The sequence below is a fragment of the Triturus cristatus genome, chromosome 4_1 (assembly GCF_964204655.1).
Source record: "Triturus cristatus chromosome 4_1, aTriCri1.1, whole genome shotgun sequence".
NCBI lineage: Eukaryota > Metazoa > Chordata > Amphibia > Caudata > Salamandridae > Triturus > Triturus cristatus.
Window position 1 is genome coordinate 298915519 of NC_140585.1, and position 12504 is coordinate 298928022.

The 12504-nt window shown below is 44.0% G+C and overlaps 1 protein-coding gene across 4 annotated transcripts in view; it reads right to left on the bottom strand.

Annotated features, from left to right (window-relative positions):
- Nucleotides 1-375: 375 nt before the first annotated feature.
- Nucleotides 376-12504, bottom strand: part of BCL2L13 (BCL2 like 13) — a 425050-nt gene continuing 412921 nt past the window's right edge. For all 4 annotated transcript variants that reach the window (XM_085652164.1, XM_085652167.1, XM_085652166.1 and 1 more), the window contains one exon: nt 376-5009. In XM_085652164.1, the coding sequence (XP_085508290.1) occupies nt 4080-5009 (930 nt within the window). In that variant the 3' untranslated portion in view covers nt 376-4079. The remainder of the gene's footprint in view (nt 5010-12504) is intronic.

The following is a 12504-nucleotide window of genomic DNA, read 5'->3' on the forward strand; positions in this document are numbered from 1 at the left end:
TGCTTTTTGGCCAGCTTGAAAATGACAACCATAATAAAGTTTATTTCTTCACAGGTACCAGATATTCAAGAAGACAATGGGGTGAAAATTCAAAGAGGCCTTGCCAACGGTTACATGGAGACGTACAGCAGAAAGGTGTCCACATTCTCTGAATCCTGAAACAACACTGAAAACCGGCCCTTCTCAGTATACCTAATGGGATAAGACTACACTAGACTGTAGAGAGTACGTGAGTGGTCACTGCTATGCTAGGGGGACATTACGAGCTTCTGGGGCAAACCCTGCATGAGCTTCAATACCGTGTGATTAAGATTGCTGTTGGTACTACATGTACAAATGGGAAATCGACATAGAAATAAGATAGCCAACCCTAACTGCTGTTTTAAAAGGGTTTCATTTATTCAAGTGCATCCTGGGGCATGTCAGGTAAGGAACAAATATACATACTTTTCAATTTTATGAGAACATAAAGCAACAGAAAAGGTGATCAATTCTCAATTTGTGTAATGTCAGACGTTCCAGAAGTAGGATGTTTCAATGCATCATCACTCAATGGTACATATCTTTCTAACAATAGTAAAATGCTGGGCCATCTTGTCACTGAAAATTCCATTTGACAAAAATACTGTTCTCCCCCCCCCCCCCCACACCTTTAAAGTGACATCCACTGCATTCGCTGTACACTTAATTGTAGTCACATCCTTCAAAAATCCTGAATGAGCTGTTGTGACCTGGGCTCAGCACGGCCTTCATCACTGTCCTCTTTACACATTGAACCCAGGGTACTTTTCATCTCTGCTGCACTTTTGACAGGCATCTCACTCCAGCCAGAGGTATGCACCTTCCTCTTTGGTGCCTTTACTCTTTTGTGAATGACCATAATATTTGCCACAGCAAGGTTGAACGTTCTTGACCTTCTACACTTGACACGAGCAATTAAAAGATGACCTTCTAAGGGCACTAATAAAGCACTCCGTGACATATTCACAGAGATCTAGATGAACATACAATAAAAAGGTGGTGAACCTTTACCAACCTTCTGGTGTGCTAATTACGTCCCATGCACTCTGTTTAATGATAATGGGTGCTAGGTGGGATTACAAATTAAAATAACCGAGAAGGGCTACGCACAGGTAGATTAGTTATTTTACAGCGTGTACTGAATAAATATTTTACGCCCTCGCTATAAGTTCATTGTGCATTATAATATTAAGAAATCTGATGGTGGTCCATTAGCAAAATGAAATCTACGGTGCCATTAACAACGAAAACCTCCAACTATACAGATACTTGGCTCAAATGATACAACTGTTGACAGTTACTTGAAGTTTCTAAAGATAGTTCATGGGGAATGACATTAAATTATCATCTCGCTGTTGACAGGATTACCTGTTTACTGCCACAGTCGCGAATCTTGTAGCGGAATTGGAGTCAATCTGTTTTCGTTGTCGAACTACTTACAGTGATGACGTGCTACTCCTTGGAGTACCAAGTGTTAAAACCAAAATCAAGAACAAACATCAGAAGGTTGGAGTTGAGCACTCGCTAACAAGGTTGGGAAACTGAAAACCTCTGTTGCGGCTGCTACGCACTATGGCAGCCAGTTGAGTCTGGCATGAAACACGTTCGACAAGGACACCAAACACCTGAATAATTTAGCGTAATGGATTCTTTTCTGACACAGCTTGAAAACAATTAGTGTACATGGTTAAATAGGACAACAACGTACACTTTAAAATCGAACTTCACTTTTATACAACTAGGTCGGAAGACTGAGGTGGAAGATGGGGGTCGGAGGTGGGCGGGATTTCATCTTGCCGTCATTAACAAGCTACTTCCTGTTGCAGTCCAGCATTCTAGATTGATGTTATCAAGACAGAAGAGAGCTGGTGGCGAGAATCAAGAGCGCCCTCCTTAGACTTCCCCATCATGGTTTTCTCCAGCAGTTTCTATAGTTTTGCAAAGGAGGATCCACCAAGTAATCACCGTGACAATTTTTGACTGAGGGGGACTTTAAAAAGAAAATGTATGTTTCCCATGGTATAGAATCATATATATTGAGTGAGCAGAGGGGTGGAAAGCGAATGCGATAGAGGAAGACTGTCAGGCTGCACCAACACGCTACTAACGTGTGTCACACGAGGTGGAGAGTGAAAGCTAAAATGTTTGCTTCTAACAATTCGTGCTTCAGAGCAGCATAAAGGACTACTTCTTCCAGCCCAATAAATAAAGGTTGTTATAGTAACTCTTGAGATCTGATACAATCCTAGTCTCTAAATTTGCAACTGTTTGGGACAGGGCTTAAAATGCCAATCCACAATTAAACTATATAGCAACAAAAGAGGAAAATAATTAGGTAAACACATCAGAGGACAACATTTGGAATTAAACAGTGTTAGAAAAATATTACTCTTGAAATCACCCTTACAGGTCTAGGTTCACCCAATAGTCCAGTACACAGAAACAGGTGCAGCCATCAGTCCTCATTTTCTTCAAACATTTTGAAGGCGTGTGGTAAAGCGGCGGCAGGTGAAAACTGAATATAGCGTCTAGCAGCAACTAAAATAGGTTTTGGCAGAAGTAAATGAGAATGATGAATTCTGTAAAAGTGGTAGAGAGGATATGAGGATATCTAACAGCAGGGTAGTATGAGAACCTCAAACAACTGACAGCATAAACTATGCAGTCCCAAGCCAATAACTACAACAATCTGTGGCATCAACTAAGTAAGGGGGTGGTGGTGGTGGGGGGGGATGCAGCTACCTCCCCCAATACGTACGTTTTGAGAGACTACCTCCATGGATAACACAGTCTCTTTCTTTTACTGTTTTTAATCTGGAGCAGGTAGCAGTGCAGTTCTTTGAATAAAATAAAAGCAAACAAGGGGTGATGGGTCAAAAGGTTTAATTTTATAAAGCAAGCCTTCACCCAGGTACAGCACATGGGTTTTCATACAGCAGCTAGTACAGGTTTGTATTTTACTGAAATGTAACATAGTGCCTGCAGATCAGTAAATGATGGAACAGTTTTTGAAAGGTTTAATCTATCTTGTGGCACAGATAATGTTTCACCAGTATCTCACAAGCGACAGCATTCATGGCTCGTTGTCTTTTGGGAGCACTGGTGACCCCAAGTTGATGGAGGTGCTTGCACTGGATTTGGAAGGATTGGATTACTATGGTGCTAAGTGTAGTCTACAGTCATTAACGGATGCTACAAAAAATAATAACTATATTTGCAAATAATTACAAAATAGACCAGATTTTAAGAAGGGTGCTGGGCACACCTTTCTGTGACACAGGAGTTCAATAGAATCGACTAGATTTACTACCACTCCACAGAAAATTGGAGAGGGTGTCCTTACAGGGTGGCAGCGCCACATTGCTGAGGAAGGGGCAAGAAAAAGAAAGAGCAAAGAGTTATTCAGAGTGAACTGACGACTCTGCTAGAGTCAGCGTAACAGCCTGTAGGGCTAATGAGTGGAGCTTTCAGACGGTCGATCTCTTTAAAAAAAAAAAAACTAGAGTTCCAAGACAATGCTCCGGAAACAGCAAGTAAAATTGAACTTTGGTCTTTCTTTACAAATACTGACCTGGGGGGGAGAGGGGGGGGGGGGGGGAGGGGGATGGGGATCTCTTTAAACAAGGAAAATGAAAACCCAAGCCTTTAAGGGGAGTTCAGTGATAGAATAAGAAATGGCAACGTATAGCCGGAGTTTGCAGTCCCTGCTTACTTTAATACAGATTTCCATTTTTAGGAAAATAATCTTATATTTTGGTATAGCAAGCATCCTTTTTGCTAAGGTATAACAAAGCACTTGCACTGTACACATTTCCAAAGAATATTTTAGAAAAATAAAGGTCCCAAGCAGGAAATCTCCCTCACTTGTCTACCCAAGCTCCCACTTTCCCATCTTCCCTCCCCTGAACACGTCTTTTTTCCCCACCCAAAATGCTGTCTTAACTCCTCCTCTACGACATAAAGGGTACTCTTTTTCCAATGTTCACACAATGCCCACAAGCAGCACTTCAGTGGATGTACCTAGGTATGGATATTTACTTCTCTCAGTAAAATTCTCCCTACTTCCTCCTTAGAGCTAGTGCAACTCCCAGTGCCACAGCCAGAATGGCGACTGCCGCTGCCCCGCCATAAAGTAGTATAGATTTGCCCTCTGGCAACAGAATCGGCTTTTCATCGTCAGCAGATGATAGGTCTTCCTTGTCTTCAGACAGAGTTGGGGAGGATTTCTGGCTCTCGCCCTTCCCCAAAGTAGCTTCCAGTTCTGGGTGGGAGATGATGTCTGGCTTCTTCTCAGGTATGAATGACTTCTTCAATTTCTCTACTTCCTGGATAGGCTTGCTCAGCAAAGGGATCTCTTGTATGACAGGCTCAGCGGCTTTTTCTTCCACTTTCATTTCTTGGCCTAGACGTGATGGTGCAGTTTTTTCCTGGCCTCCATCCTGTTTGCCTGGGCGTGCTGCTGCAGGAGGGCTTACTTTTTCGTCCTGAATCTCATGTGTGGTTTGCACATGTAGGGGCTTGGGAACTGCTGCTGGTTCAGAATCTTGAAACTCAGAAGCTTTTGGAACCACCACCTCTTCTTCGGTGGCACAAGCCGTTTCTGCTTCAGCAAGGACTGCTGCTTCCGCTATCACTTCGGCAATGTCATCTTTATCTACGTGGACAATATCAGAGTTGGAAGAATTGTTTTCACTTCTCTCCTCTCCACCCCCATTGCTGTCCAAGCTCTTGACTTCTTCCCGGTCCATTCCTATCTGCTGCCAAGACTCTGGCCCCAGGGACACCGGTAAGCTCTCAGTGTGCCAGCTTTGGCTCGTCGTCAATGAGACTGGCAAGCTTTCCGTCTGCCAGGAAGAGGTCACTGCCAGGGATTCCGGCGGGCTCACTTGCCCAGAATGATCACTAGTTAGGATGTAAATGTCGTTGCTATCCTCAGCAATGAGTCCGTGGTCTTCGTCCTCTTCTGTTTCCAAACTGAAAACCGTGCCCTGGGGAATAAGAAAATCAAAGTGTGAACCAATATGGCAGGCACAATCACAGAAATACAATCATACACATTAAAATCCAACACTATGCATATTATTGTTTCCTAGCATTGGTAACAAGACTTTCGGAAGTTAAAGCAAAAGACAAAACAAAAAAAAAAGAATTTTAAAAAGAGTTTGGAAGAACCAGTTGAATGATCATAAGAAGAGTTACTACCCTGTGATCATCGAAACGACTCAGTCACCTCTTTTTAGACCAGAATGACTGCGAAGACAAATGTGTGGGCCCTAAATTCTCCAAAGGGTGTTTCCTCTTAAGCTGCAATCATTCCATACAAAAACTCATGTCATCATCTGAAGACATGGAAGAATGAATGCAAGCTTATTACCCTGCTTCATTGCATCAAGAACAAAACCATTCGATTTTCCACCAAAACTCACAATACCAGTTTGAAGGGGAAATAAAATGGTTTGAACTTTATATTGAATATGTCCACCAAGCGTTTATAAAATGTGCTTGAATATAATATGTACTTGTATTGAGACAGCACAGCACCATTCGTTTGAGTACATTCACAGTTTATATTTTGTATCCTACAACTTACTATGTGGTGTGGTTAATTCTCTTTATATAACAAGCATTTGCAATGCAAGAGGTCTCGCATTTACGCGAGTTTGAGCTATTCGCATTGTAAATCACAATGTCTTTTATTTATGTTTTGGTTTTTAAAACAAATAAAAGGCATTGTTATTTACAATGCTAGTAGCTTAAACTCTCGCAAATGCGAGACCTATTGCATTGCAAATAATTGTTTATGCTTCTGAAGCTGTTGGTGAGAGGGGTTCACCAATAGCCCCCGACAGCCAGACCCAATCTAGAGTTCCAGGGGGGGGCTATTGAGAGGGGTATTTAATACAGTCAATGTCTACACACACACAGACACAGTGGTTATCTTCAAACCCTGTACATGGGGGTCCAGCCATTTTACAGATGCGTGCCAGATGGCCACACCGTAACGCAACTGTCCAGGAGGGGAAATCCACCACCCTGCCCAGGTCAGGGAGCTCAGGGATGTTTCCGTATGGACAGTAAACTTTAAAAAGTTACAGAGCGTGCATTCACAGTCACACAAACTTAAAGACATACTGATGGTCTGTGCGAAACGTCTCGGACATGTTGTTGAGCAATAAAGCAGTAATAAATGGATAATTCCATTGAAATACGAGAACTGTATTTCTAGGCAGATAAAGCACATGATCTCCCACAGTTTGACAGGTCTGTGATTACTTCACCCATGCTTCCCACATAGCTGTCCACTCGCCATATCTATCACATGTGTGAACTTCGAGCAGTTCTGAATGTCCAGCCCCCAACACTTTCCATTCTGAGGCTCGGAGTTTTAAGACTGTGCCTAGATGCTGCTCACACCAGGGGCCGTCTTGCACACAGTGCTGGGTGGGGGTCTACGTGCGTGCATGCCCCCAGGGCACTGCTGTACTACACAAGGGACTCGCAGTAATGAAGGGGCTGCGCCGCCGCTGACTCTCACGCCCCCTCATTACTCCCGGCGCTCTCAGCCCAAACAGCAAATTAGTGAGAGGGCCTGGAGCCACCCACCGCTCTAGAAGCGCGAAAACAGAGGGGGAGCTACGCACGAGGAACGGGGGGCATGCACGTGCTTGGACTCTTCCCACAGGCACGCAACATGGGCGGGCAGAGGGATGGAAACGTGAGCTGATGAATGGATAAACGGCGGGCGCATGCTTTGATAGATGAGTGGCGGGAAGAATAAGTGGATGGATGAGTGGCAGGAAGGATGAGACGATGGATGAGTGGGTGGACCTGGCCATAGGCAAATCTGTCTTGACCCGGCTCCTCATGGGAACAGTCCGGCCCGAACTGCAAGTCAGGTCCTCCCAGGACCGGAAGCAGGCATACTGGGGCAGGCTTGGGGGTAACACCCATCATTAGCCAGGCTAGGTTGAATCCAGTGGCACAGCAAGCAAGGGACCCACGTCTGGGTATACATATTGCACTAAGAGAGAAAAGAGGTGCGGATACAAATGATGGACAGAATGCTGAATGAATCAAGCATTCACCCGAGTCAAGAGATCTGGGCTAAATGTGTACACCCAGTAGACAGTCTTTGAGCTGCTCTATGGAAATGTCAGAATGGTGTTGAAAGACAAGACCACAGTGGGTGTCATCAGTATTAGAGAAGACGTTGAAGACAAAGGTGTGAAAACAGCACATGGATGTTGGATGCAAAGATTACACAATATGAGAGAAGTGCAAAGACTTGAAGGATACCACCAGGTACGCACACATCTGATCATCAAGGTGGAAAAGGCAAAAATTGGATGTGGTTTGCAGAATGGACATGGACTAGATTAGGGTGAACCTTTTAGCCCCTTCTACCTTGGACGGCCGATATATATTAGATGGTTCACCATGTCAAACGCTGCAGAAAGACTTACAATATCCAAAAGGTGGTCATGGGCAGTTACGAGCACAGATTCTGTGCTATGGGCCATATAGAAGCCAGCCTGGCCTTTTGTACAGGAGATTATGGGTCCTAAGGTGGTTAACAAGCCACCTGGGAAGATGCTTCATTATTCTTGCACTGCCATGCAGCAGGGTGAGGGGTTGGAAATTGTTAAAATCCAGGGAGTCTATACCAGATTTTTAAGCAAGGGCATAATAATTCCCTTTTTCCAATGGCAGTATAAATTGTGCACATTCAGCCAAAGGTGCGGGAAGAGAAAGCAATATAAGAAAAGAAATAGGAAGATCCTTTCGTATCCAAGGTTTGAAGGTAATAAAATGAGGAATCTTCTATTTTCCAGCAGGTTCTATTATACACCCACTAGACCGTCTGTGTCAGCAGCCGGACGCTACAGCTCAAACCTCCTACTCAGGTCAATGCGTTCCAATGCTGACATAGTTCACATTCTTTAAAAGGAACGACTAATTAAATTGGGGAGTTACAACACATCTTCCCTTTATAAAGCACAGGAAAAAAGGAAGAAATAAAGAAGAAGAAAAGCATAAAGACAAACAGAAAAAAAAGAAAACAGAGTGCTGAGGGATGAGGCAAACTCTAGAAAAAAAACAAGTAAGGCAAAGGTAACCACTCTACTTAAGGACATAATCCTGGAGGTGAGGAGGTAACCTTCTGAGTCTAACAGAGCACCCAGGGGGATCAGCTTGAGACTCTCAATTCCGGAAATGACCAGGACCACACCGGGAGTGTCCAGGACCACTCCAGGAGTGCTTGATCAGTGGGCTGAGAACCCACCAGGGGCTGAGAACCCACACTACCACCTCCTGTCACACATTTAGAAAGACGAGACATACTCCAAACATCCCCATCAGAGAGCACGACAACGTTTTTCATAACTTTGAAGATGCACTTGGGACCAAAGAACTTACTTAAACCTTTGGGGAGAACATATGGCCTTTTTCACACACACCATATCGCCTACCTTCCAGTCACACATGCAAGCACCCATTTTGCTGTCAAATCTTTGTTTGTAACACTCTTGATATCTTCTGACTCTCCAATCATTTACAGACTTGTTTCTGACTTTAACACTCAACCATACAGGGTTGAGTTTGGAACCCGCTGCCCTGCCCTTGAGTTTTTTAAATGGAGAGCAACCAGTGATACTATTAGGAGTGTTCCTGTGTACCCATAATTTTTCTCTAAGGACACCCTTAAGTGCGGAACCAGTTTCAACAGCAGTTTGGGCACACACTCTCACAAGTCTATTCATGCTCTCCACAAGGCCATTTGCTTGTGGAGAGTATAGGGCCGTACGATGGTGAGTGATGGAAAGATCTTTAGGGAAATCAGTCATCTCTTAAGAGGTAAACTGCACCCCATTGTCAGAGACCAGAACATCGGGTACCCCTTCAGAGGTGAATACATCCTTCAAGAACTCAATAATGTTCTTGGTGACAATGGAACTCATGCAACATGCAGAAATCCATTTAGAGGTGTAGTCTACCAGGACGACAACAAATTTTTCCGTGAGGGCCAACATCTCAAAAGGTCCACCAATATCAATGGCAAGTTTGGACCAGGGTCGTTCAGGAAGAGTAAGAGGAGAAAGCGGTGTTCTGCTGACTTTCCTGGACTTCTCATTGGCAGCACAAATGGTGCAATCCTTGACAACTTCTTCAATATGTTGGTCAACCTCTGGCCACCAGTAGAATTCCGTGACCCTTCCCTTGGTTAAACTGTGCTTCAAATGGCCTTCATGAGCTAGATTTGAAATCTTTTCTCTCAAGGGTCGAGGAGGAATTAATCTATCACCTCTGAAAAGCTCACCCTCAACAATGTTTAGCTCATCACGAACATTCCAAAATGATTTTGCAACGTTAGAGACATCAGGAAGAGCAGGCCACCCATTGATAATGAGCTCCATTGATGGTCCCCTGGAGTCATCACCGTTGCCACCAGCTTGCCATTCCTCTCTGTTGAGAGCACATTCTCCCACCCAAGACACAGGATGAACAGAGGAATTCAAAACATTTTTCTCAAGCAGCATTCTGGAAAGAAAATCAGCCGGGATGTTTCTAAGACCAGGCAAGTACTCAATTGTAAAGTTATATTCCCACAATCCTTCTATCCAACTTTTGATCCTGGGAGCAGTACTCTCACCATTCCTGCACGCAACCATATGCACTAAGGGCTTGTGATCAGTTTGGACCAGAAAAGGCAACTCCCACAAGTAAAGCCTGAAATGGTTGATAGCCCACGAGCAAGCCAGCGCCTCGCGCTCAATCACTGAATAGCGCTCCTCGGCTCCCTTCAGTGAGCGCGATGCGAACCCAATGACTCTCTCGCTGCCATCAACCATCTGGAACAAGACGGCACCCAAACCTCGTAAACGGGCATCGGTGGCGAGGATGGTTTTCTCAAGTACATCAAAATGGCCAAGGGTAGGCATAAGTGCAATTTCATTTGGACTTTCTTGAAAGCAATTTCACAGTCTTCAGACCACTTGAATTCAACCCCTTTCTTTAACAAAACCCTTAAAGGTTGTACCACACTGGCAAAATTGCAAATAAACTTCGAGTAATACCCAGACAACCCACGGAAAGACCTAACTTGATCCTTGTTAGATGGAGCTGACGCTTGTAAAATTGCTTCAGCAAGGTCAATTTTGGGACTAATACCCTTGAATGAAATAGTGTCCCAAGTAAGATATGGAGCGGACTCTGAATTTACATTTCTCCCTCTTGAGAGTGAGCCCACGTACTTGGAGCCTGGATAATACTTTGAACAACAACTCGTCATGTTTATCTCTATTCTGTCCGAATACCAATATGTCATCTTGAAAGAATAGAACTGAGTCAATCCCTGACAGTACATCTTTTATCACTCTTTGGAAACATGCAGCAGCACTCACCAGTCCAAGGGCATCCTCACGAACCTAAAAGCACCCAGAGGCGTTACAAATGAGGTCGAAACTTTAGAATCCTCATGCAACATGACCTGGTGGTAGGCTGGCGATAAATCCATCACGCTGAAAAGGCAGGCACCTCCTAATTTCGTCAGGGCTTGATTGATGTTAGGCAATGGTTGCCTGTCGACCCAAATACAGTTATTTAGACTTCTCAAGTCCACACACATCCGATTCTTTGTGCCTTTGTCCTTTGGAGCTAAAACGATGGGTGCCAACCACTCCAAGGATTCGATCTCCTCTATGACACCCAAAAGAAGCAATCTATCCAATTCCTCTTGGAGTGGCTTTAAAATTAGATTTGGGACCTTCCTCACTTTATGTACAAAAGGAGTTGCACTGTCCTTAAGGACTATCTTGTACTTGAAACCCTTAAGAAGCCCTACGTTTTCACTGAAGACTTCAGGGTATTTCTGTATGATGTCCTTATGATCACCATGGTTAGTTAGTAAGATAACCTGGTTAGGAGCATTTGGATTTAAAATAATCCCAACGTCACGTTGGTGTCGCCAGATTAAAAGGTTGTCTCCACGCCTAGCAACATAGACAGCTTCTCTGTCTTTAAATATGATGGTTTGAATGGAAAATCCAATGAGGTCGATGCTCTGTCCACCTTAACCCACCGGGTTGATGCCGGGAGGAAGCAGTTTGACTTCCTTGAATGCAGGAGTGGCCTCCCAAAATTTGTCACTAAGTAAAGTGTATGGTGAACCAGAGTCAGCAAGAACAGGAACTAATACGTTGCCGACAGTTATGTGGCATTTAGGCATGGACAAACTACTAGAATCAACACTTAACATCATGTACAGACTTTTCAAAACTATCTGTAATGCAACACAAGGTTTGCTGTGATAATTCATCATCCTTAATCATACATATTCTTGCATTCCTGCACATGCAGGCATAATGTCCTTTCTTCCCACAGTTCCTGCAATTGGTGCTCCTGGCAAAACAGTTTGGAAAATTGGGGCCGTGGTTGAGACTTCCACATCTTGGACACTTTGTCTTGCCATCCCTGTTCCATGTGGAATTAAACTTTGGTTTGTCAACTTTGTTTGGTCCTTTTTCTGACTTTACAATGGACTTGGACACAGTGGCAATTGCACCCTCAGGCCAAGGATCATCAGGTTCACTTCTTATGGAGTTGGTGCTGACATCTGTGTTTACATTGTTAACACGAATATCTTTAACCCAGTGAGAGGTGTGTTCTACACTCTCCACGATTGCGATTGCCTCTGAGATTGGGATTCTTGGATAATAGTTTCTCCTGAATTTTGGGGTCATTGGTGCATCGCACCAATTGACCACGGATGAGAGTGTCAGAAATCTGTTCAAATTTGCAAGTCTGTGCCAGGGATTTCAACGCAGCGACATAGTTGCCAACCCTCTCACCCTTAGCTTGTGCGCTCATGAAGAATTTGTGCCGCTCCATAACCACATCAAGTCGTGGCCCAAAATGTGTTTGCAAAAGTAATACACTAATTTCGTACACATCATTAGGTTTACCAGCTTCCCTACCTAACGGTATGGGATCAAGGCTATTATAAATGTTTCTGCCTTCAATTCCGAGGTAGTGGAGTAGAACAGCTTGCTTTCTGGCTGCAGAGAATCTTCCTCCACCAATGGCTATCAATTAGGAGTCGAAAAGAGGCTTCCATTTTTTCCATGGTAGAACTGGCTCCCCACGCTCAGATAACAAGCATTGGCATTGCCAATAGGTCTCGCTTTTGGGACCTTATAAGTATTTAGTTATGCAGCACAATATCCTTGGTGCAACATCAACTGTTGCATGGCTAAACACTTATAAGGTACAAGGTTTAGCCATGCAACAGCTGATGTTGTTGCACCAAGGCTATTGTGCTGCAAAACTAAATACTTATAAGGTCCCAAAAGCGAGACCTATTGGCTATGCCAATGCTTGTTTAATTGTCGTTTGACCTGACTTAGGTGACCATGTGGACACACATATGGGTATCCAAGCAGTGTAGTACCAAAGCCAGTGCATGTCACTGCTACTCAAAGTGTA